Source organism: Henckelia pumila, chromosome 2 (genome assembly GCF_033568475.1).
Source record: "Henckelia pumila isolate YLH828 chromosome 2, ASM3356847v2, whole genome shotgun sequence".
NCBI lineage: Eukaryota > Viridiplantae > Streptophyta > Magnoliopsida > Lamiales > Gesneriaceae > Henckelia > Henckelia pumila.
This window is the reverse complement of record NC_133121.1, coordinates 145522282-145531497: the sequence shown is the minus strand read 5'-3', so window position 1 is coordinate 145531497 and position 9216 is coordinate 145522282. Positions and strand designations below refer to the sequence as shown.

The 9216-nt window shown below is 30.8% G+C and overlaps 1 protein-coding gene across 1 annotated transcript; it reads right to left on the bottom strand.

Annotated features, from left to right (window-relative positions):
• Positions 1 to 222: 222 nt before the first annotated feature.
• On the bottom strand, positions 223 to 3531 carry LOC140882376 (hyoscyamine 6-dioxygenase-like). Its single transcript, XM_073288349.1, has 3 exons — positions 2865 to 3531; positions 2229 to 2544; positions 223 to 645 (listed from the first exon to the last, which is right to left on the bottom strand). Exons 1-3 carry the CDS (start codon positions 3329 to 3331, stop codon positions 403 to 405), a joined length of 1026 nt encoding a protein of 341 aa, XP_073144450.1. The 5' UTR covers positions 3332 to 3531; the 3' UTR covers positions 223 to 402.
• Between the last annotated feature and the right edge of the window lie 5685 nt (positions 3532 to 9216).

The following is a 9216-nucleotide window of genomic DNA, read 5'->3' as shown; positions in this document are numbered from 1 at the left end:
CATATACATATATATGTATATGTATATATGTATCCAGCCTATTAATTATAATATTCACGAATCATTTTTGGGAAATAAATTATGTTTACATAGTTTGTTAATTATAATAATCTGACATATTAATGATGAAAAACACAACGTACGGTTAATTTACACCATAATCCATTTTATTCTTCTCTCTATAATCATATTAATTACACTAGGAGATGGATGCTCTACACGTACTTAATATTAATTCATGTTATTCACAGTCAAATTATCCAGCACCAAATGTCCAATAACAATGAAATATTTTTAGCAACAGTAATAAACCATTAAATATAACAAACATAAAAGGGACCCGAACGTTACGTTTTTATCCTCACATGTGGCGTCCATAAATTTTCTGGGGCCGCGATGGAATCAAGGAGTAATATCTGAAGTTAGAGCATCAGTAAAAGGACCAAATGGCTTTGAGAGCGTAACAAATTTCTTGAACAAAAGGGGTTGATAGAGAGGGGGATTGGATTTGTTGAGCAGGATTTGAGCTGGCTGGATTATGGAATTGGGACAAGGATTAATGAAAGTGGCAATGCTTGTCCTAGCTTTGTATGGATTTGTCACCACTCTATGTTCTGCACTTCGTAGCTTCCCGTTACTGATAATCTGCAAAGATAATTATATATTGACAAAAGAGAAAAATATATATTGAAAACCTCAAATTTTCTAAATAACATATCAACTGTCTGGATATTTGATTTTTGTTACGTTATAGTACAGTACTAGCTAGTTAGAATTTTTTTTTAAATGATTGGCTATTTATTTCCCGCAAAAATAAATGAAGTTCTTTACTAGAAAAAAGAATTATTGTTTTGGATTTTTTTTTAAAAAAAATAGGATTTTGGTCAGGTAAGTTTATATTTTTTCGGTTTTAGTTTTTTAACTTTTCATATTTTGGTTTTCATATCCAGTTATTTATATACTTTTTTGGGTAATTAGTTGGTCCTTTTTTTTATTCCTGAAATCATTAATAAATCTAACAACTATTAGTTATTTGACACTGATATTCTTTTACGTGACTTATGTGGTGGAAATAAAACTCATGTTACACACATCAAAATTCAGCAAAGATAAAATAAATCAAAGCGACACCCGATATTTCAACAAGAGAAGAAATTTTAAAAATCTTTTCATTTTGTTTAATTAGATTTTAATATATGTTTTATTATCGTCACATGAGCCACGTAGATAAATATCCATACCAAATAATGAATATTTGTCCGATTTAGTAATTTCGGGAGATAAAAGAACAAAACACAAATCATAGTTAATGGATTAAAAACGTACATAACTTATAACTAAATTAATCCAAAACGCGAAAATTTACAAGACCCATTTTACGTTAAAAAAAAATTTTACTTCAGTTTTAATGAGTATTTAATGTATCAAATCTACAAAAATTCATTTTCAAAAAAAGAAAAAATCTACAATAATTCCCCAGATAAAAAGTTTTAGATTATTTTAAACATGCAGCTAGCTAGCTAGCTACCAGGTACTTGAAAAACTAAATTTAGTACCTTTAATTAATTAAGTATATATACAAAATTATGCATCTGCTTCTTTAAATATATATAAAAAAAATAAGAAAAACATACAAATATTAAAACTCATTCAATTAATCTGAATAAATCTGATTAACATATTCCTAATGAATCCTTTCTAACTACAACATGAATTACCTCAAATTTGTGTAAATTTTCTTCGGGAAAAATGGTCGAAATGATTTTTTAAGTTGAGTACTTACTTTAGATTTGATAATCTAAGTAGAAGAAATAAGGTATTGATCATGTAATTAAGCTGGTTAATTTTTCCATTTTTGGTTCAATTTTATATAAAAATTCACATGTGTCGTTTAACACGTCCACATTTTTTGATATCATGACATCAGTAATTCGAGACAATATCAGTATCTTTGAAATAGACTAAAAGCTTAAATAACCTAGATATATAGAGTTACATGAGCATGACCCAATATTAACTACTTGAAGGATTTTGGTGAAATTCGAGCTATTTTTCATTTTTTTAAAAAATATATATATATATATATATATTCGTTTTGTGACGCGTGTATTCTAATAATGGCTATTAATCGCACAAGATATATATCGAAAAGTCTCCTATAGTATATAATGTGAAGACTTAAAAATAAATAGACCTCAAAACATGGCTTAAATATTAATGTGCGGTACCTCTAATTGTGTGCCGATGTTGACCACAAATGCATGAGGCACAGTCTCAATTCCAATCCACTTCCCATCTTTCATCACTTGAAGACCCTCAACGTCTCCCTGGAACAGGATGGTTATGAGACTGTGATCGAAATGCTTCAGCAATCCTAGCGTCAAGCTCGGGTTCGGACAAGGCGGGTAATTGCTTGCTGTCAAGAACTGCACTTGGCTCATCCCTTCCAGGTACCCTTCCTCCAACCCCAACCCTTCCGATATCAGCCCCAGAATTTTCAGGCTCAATTTCTTTATCTCCGCTATGTATGCTGAGATTACATCCCTGAAGTACGTACTATCTTGTTTTAATATGTATTTATTTAACGGAATGTTTGTGGCTTTTTCTCTTATTTAATTGTGAAAACTTGTGTTAGAAGGACCATATAGCTACCGGTTAATCTATACTACAGTGAGGTAGTATTTGCAACCTCTAAAAATAAATGATTATGGAGATTTTCTTCACAAATTTGTGTGAAATTTGTGAAGAAAATCTCCATAATCACTTATTTTTAGAGGTTGCAAACTACTTGAGTACTTCCAATGAATATTTCTAAAAAAGTAGAAAGTACTTCTCCTGGTGTAGCATAGACTCATCGTACGTACCTATAGCGTGCGGGCTTCCGGGGCCAGTATTGCAGGCATTCCTCCAAAGGGTGGCATGGATGCTTGATGTTTTCCCTCCAAAGATGAGCGTCTTTTGTGGCGTAGTTGGTGCTGCAGCTACCCATGTAAACCCAACCGGTGGCGTCGGAATCCGCCGAGATCTCGTCCACGCCCATGCTGAACAACTCCTTCGTCACCTCTTCTGCTTCAAACACCGCCTCTTCCGGCACCCCGTGATTGACCACTTGGAAGAAGCCGAATTCTTGGCCGGCTCTTATGATTGCTTGAATCGTGTTTGCTCTTTTCGACGGCCGGTAGTTTCTTTCTCCGGTGTTGATATCGACCACCGGAATCGTTTTGCATAGAGGGATGGGTTCCTTTCCGGGCCTATCGTTTCTGGAAAATATATGGCTATGTGGAACCAACTGGACATTAAACCATTTTGAAGAATCATTCTTCGTGTCCATAATGATAATCTTGAGTAACAGAAATGGGGAGAGTTTCCGTATGCATGTACGTATATATTTATATATATATATATAGATGTTGAATAGATAGGGCGTGGGACTAATTAATATTTATGTATAGAGTTTCCCCTACCTAGCATTTGTAGCCCAGCGCCTATATATGATTGGCAAACTCATCCATCAAAACTTAATCAACAATTCAATTTTTATTCTTAGCTTGCAAATTATATGTTATCATTTTGTTAATTAATTTTTTTTGTGACAAGTCTTCGAAACTTTAAATTAATTATTACCATATATATTTTTAAAATCTAGATTGATACAAAAACGAATTACTGCCGATTTTCGGGAAAAGTTTGACACCGTGATATTTATATGAAGATGCAAATGGTAAGCTTGACACCGATGTTACGTTGACATTATTTTTAATTTTAGGATAAAATCTCTATCACTAAACGTTGACAATGAAGTTGGGTAGCGGAACCCATATATATAACAGGGCACGATCGTGAAAATGATGCAAAAATTTAAATTTTGTACATTTAAAATATTTAAAAAAAATTTATATTTTGAACCATATTAAATTATCGTTTTTTCTTGGTCCCAACCCCAAAATCTTAATATTTTATTTAATTATATTATATATTATATATAGAGTAATAAAATTAATATAAAGACATATTTTAATAAAAAAATATAATCTTTAATTAATTATATCACTCCTAATAATTTTTTTAAAAAAAAATTATTAATTTAATAGTAACAAAAGTCATGTTAAGATAATTATTTAAACTGTATGAGCACAGGTTTGGTGATTAATTTAAATTGTAATTATATTATCAACATATAAATTTATTGATGAAACTCCTTTTATTTTCCTAAAATAATTTATTTTTAAACCTTGCCATATCACTTTATCTATATTTTTAAATTGTATAAGCACGGATCGCGTGAGGAACATTATATTATTTAAAATAGAGCATACACCATGGACTTGGATACATTGTAACGACGGAATTGTTAGCATAATTTCAGGGGAAGTTTTGATGTCAGATTCGTGTAAAATGAATAACGGCAGAAGGGGGAAAACAAGAAAAGCTGCTGTTTGGTGATTTTGTTACCAAAAATAGAAGGTGGGTTCTGGATAACTTCGAGAAGTTCGGCTCACTTCCAAAATAAAAACAATTCAATTTCGTAAGCATGTTGGTATTACTCCCTCAATTGAATCTGGTCCATTGGATGAACATAAAGTTTCACATATTTTTTTTAAAATTTAATTTCATGAGAGTTCGTGGTCTTGAGTGCTTATAATTAATACGTGTAAAAAAAATATGTAACAGATGAGTCAATATGTTATACATATATTCAGAAGGTTCATGGTCCATTGAATATCAATATATAAAGTTTGGGACGAGAACTCATTTTAAAAACCAAATTTAACATACATTAATTCTTCCTCAACTCGACATATATTAGTTCACACGCGCATATGCACCATCAACACTGGTCATCAAGACGTACAAAGAAAATTAATTTTGAGGAAAAAATTAGTATTTTACTCTATCATCCAAAAAAGTGGATCGATTAATTCAAATAGGGAGAGATAATAGTCTAACTATTCAACAAAATGTATCAACATAAATAAAATTGACTTATCCAAATAAATAAACTTAAAAATTACCAAATTTTCAACAATAAACTTGGTCATTAAGAAAATATTTAAATTTGACTATTATAGCTATTAATCGATTTTGAGGTGAGGGAGAAATAGAGAAATTGATTTAACATGAATGCTATTTTTAATGGGATAATTAAATTTAATGGGATAAAAAAATTCAATGTGCTAATTAAATTTAATGGGATACATAAATTCAATGGGCTAAAGACAAAAAAAATAATAATAAATTTAACTAGGGCTGAAACCCAATAACAAAAAAAAAAAAACACATCAAACCCAATAAAAAATTAAAAAAAAACATTTTCTCAAAACTAAAAAAAAAATTTGACCAAGGCTGAAGCCCACCCCATCCCTTGGGGTGGCTCCGTCCCTGGCGAGAACAACGTGGCCGCTCAAAGGGATTTAAAAATAAATAAATAAATTTTAAAAACAACAAAAAATTCCTTTTCATAACATATGCTCACGGTAATTGGTGCGCATTTAAGAATATCATATGAACAATAAAATTTCTGCCAGATCAAGCTGAGATGGTTCTGATACCTCTATTAGAATTTATTATCCAAAAGCAATAAATTGTGTGTATCTTTTCAGTGAAAAATAAGAAACACGATTATTGGATCTCTGACTCGATCTACAAGCAAGTTCCACAAACAGTAATTTGTTTCTTTTGCGGTCGTCGAAATATTACTATAATATTTCCAGTATTCTAAAAAGCGCGAAAAAGCGCCGCTTAAGCGCGAAAAAGCGTGAAGCGTGAGCAAAAAGCTTCGCTTTGGACAAAAGCGTGAAAAAAACGGTCAACCCCTTAGTTGACCAAATTAAGCGCAAAAAAGCGTGAAAAGCTCGAAAAAAATGTGAAAAAATATAATTTTTTAAAAATAATATTCAATTAAAATTTTAATTTTTATTTAATATTTTTAACTTTTGAATTTTATTTTAAATGATAAATATTTAATAATATATTTTTAAAAAAAAAACATTTAAATACATCAAAATTAAATTTGTTTCGTACACTTCATTTCTTTGCGACTAAGAGATGAAATCTGGTCTAACGCAAACATTTTACTCTAGATAATTTTTTATTTTGAGACTTACGTTTTTTATAACTTGAAAATTTATGTATTTATTATTAAAATCTTTAAGTTTATATGTTATTTATTCTATAAATCAATTTAATATAAATAAAATTATAAAAAAAATAAAAATAAACGTTTTTTCACGCTTAAACTTGTTCTAAACTCGCTTAAGCTTGTAAAGCTTGAAGCTTGACCGTGACGCTTCGTCACGCTTCATGCTTTTTAGAACCTTGACTATACCATTAAAAACCAATCACTCCATATTTCTCTATTGGAATTTTACTCTGGGTAATGCTACATGTACACTGAGTGTTACACGTTGGGTTACACATTGTACTTGAAATTACATGCACGTTTATCCCTGCAAAGATAAATAATCATGTGCAAGCGAAATGGGGCCATTAACCCCTTTTTAGTTTGCTTTTTTTTTTTGGTTTTAAAATTTCAGTACTGCGGATTATGATTGACCTGGTGTACTAATATATATAATACATAGGACACACCTTACGGTCAAAACAAACAGACAAGTGGGGACGGGACGGTCGCCCAGCAGGGTATGAGATGGATATAGATCTTCTGTTGTGCTCCATCCACAGTGCTGTGGGAGTTATTTATGGACTTTTTTTTAATTATAGACATTAGGAAATTAATTATGTTAACATAAGTAATTTTAAATTCTTGTTAAATTCAAATTTTAAATAATAGTTAGATATATTCTTCTTCGAAACTTATGTAATTAAGTAACTAATGGGTAAAATTTTTAAATAATATTATATATATCAAATTCTTTTTAAATTTTTGTAATATGAAAAATAATATATAAGAAATTATATTAACTTAAATTAATGATTTTACAATTAATATGATTATATTAAATTTTTACCTGTTAAAAAAATTACTCTGTACATATCATTGTTTTTCGAATTTGATGAGTATTGTTATTTTTTTTCACCAATGATCAATAAGTTTCTTAACAATAAAGTTTATTAATATGTTAACACTTACATTTAAATTTAGTACAATTCCATCATGCAATATCATAAATTAAATTCAGTATCATATTTCCATCAAAAATAAATAATTCATGTGTCTTGAGATTTTATTTCAATTAACATTGTTAATCTGTTATTCCTCCAAAAAGAAATACAACTACTCAAGAATATGTATTGGATAAATCTTAATTAAAATTCACGACTTCAATAGAATATTTGACGATGATCAATTATATTGTGTCTACATTAAAAAAAAAATAAAAGTTTATAACATAAAAAATTCGGTGAATTTGAATTGGCTTCCGGTTGTTTGAACACATTCATGAGGTATCGGAGGTTCTGAACAAGATACAAATAGTTCATCGTGTGTTCCAATCAGTATTCTAAAAAGCGCGAAAAAGCGCCGCTTAAGCGCAAAAAAGCGTGAAGAGTGAGCAAAAAGCTTCGCTTTGGACAAAAGCGTGAAAAAAGCGGTCAACCCTTTGGTTGACCATATTAAGCGCAAAAAAGCTTGAAAAAGCTCGAAAAAAGCGTGAAAAAATATAATTTTTTAAAAATAATATTTAATTAAAATGTTAATTTTTATTTAATATTTTTAACTTTTGAATTTTATTTTAAATGATAAATATTTTATAATATATTTTTTTAAAAAAAACATTTAAATACATCAAAATTAAATTTGTTTCGTACACTTCCTTTCTTTGCGACTAAGAGATGAAATCTGTTCTAACGCAAATATTTTACTCTAGATAATTTGTTATTTTGAGACTTACGTTTTTTATAACTTGAAAATTTATGTATTTATTTTTAAAATCTTTAAGTTTATATGTTATTTATTCTATAAATCAATTTAATATAATTAAATTATAAAAAAAATAAAAAACGCTTTTTCACGCTTAAGCTTGTTCTAAACTCGCTTAAGCTTGTAAAACTTGAAACTTGACCGTGACGCTTCGTCACGCTTCACGCTTTTTAGAACCTTGAATATTTCGATCACGTGCACACCTTAAACCTTAAACCTTTCAAAATTTTGGCGATACTCCAAGATACTCCAAGAATTACCACAGAGAGAATATTTGGTTATGTGTATTATTCATGTATCTGCCAACTAGGGACTACCTATATTTATAGGACACTTAGTATGGTCTAACTTGAATTCTAGTCCACTTTAAACTTTGGATGCACTTTGATATATCAAATATTCTATATCATAATATAGTGTGAGATAATATTATTGATATATCTAATATTTTAATTTTGGTGTATGTTAAGAAATGATATTTGGACCTAACTCACCTCAAAAGCTAGCTCAAGAGAGGAGGTTTGCCCTTATCTATATAAAGGGCTTCCAGAATTATATTAAGTTATCACCAAACTAACATAACCTTTTAACTCAAGAACTCGCTGTGTACCCCAAGTTACGTAGTCACACCTAATCAAGCACCTCTTATCCCTCAATATTAGAGCATGATTGACACTCTCGAGATTATTTATATCAATGTGCTCATGACTATATCTGTACTGACCCTACCCGGATCCACTACCTAATCAGAGTTAAGAGCATAATTAAACATGCATTAAATAAATCACTACGGAAGACTTAAATAAAAACAGACCGGCAGAATACAACCGGTTAAACCAATTCGATTTATACAACCAAATCGAATAAATAACCTAAAGGCAAAACCTACAACTGATCCTGCTGTCTTCACTGGTCACTGGCTACTCCAAGCTCCTGGTGCTCAATCCTGCACCTACACCTGCCCCGTCTATGGGGTGTCCAGATACACAGAAAATACTGGACGTGAGCTCTAATCTCAATACGAAAGCACTAGGTAAAACATACAAATATGATGCATGCAAATGATAGGGTATCCATATCTGGGATAACTGTATACAACTGCTCAGTAATGGCGCCTAGGACATGAGTGGTACAACCCGGGGAGCAAACCCTGTGTACACTGCTCATTCCTATAGGACGTGGACTGTGTCCCCAGATGCTAACTACCCATGACCCGTCAGTCACTGGGCACTAGACATCACCCGTCCAGACAGGGCTGAGCGGCCCTACATGGCTCATCTCACAAGATGGACAGGCACAATATGATATGCACATGCTGCATAATAATATGACACACA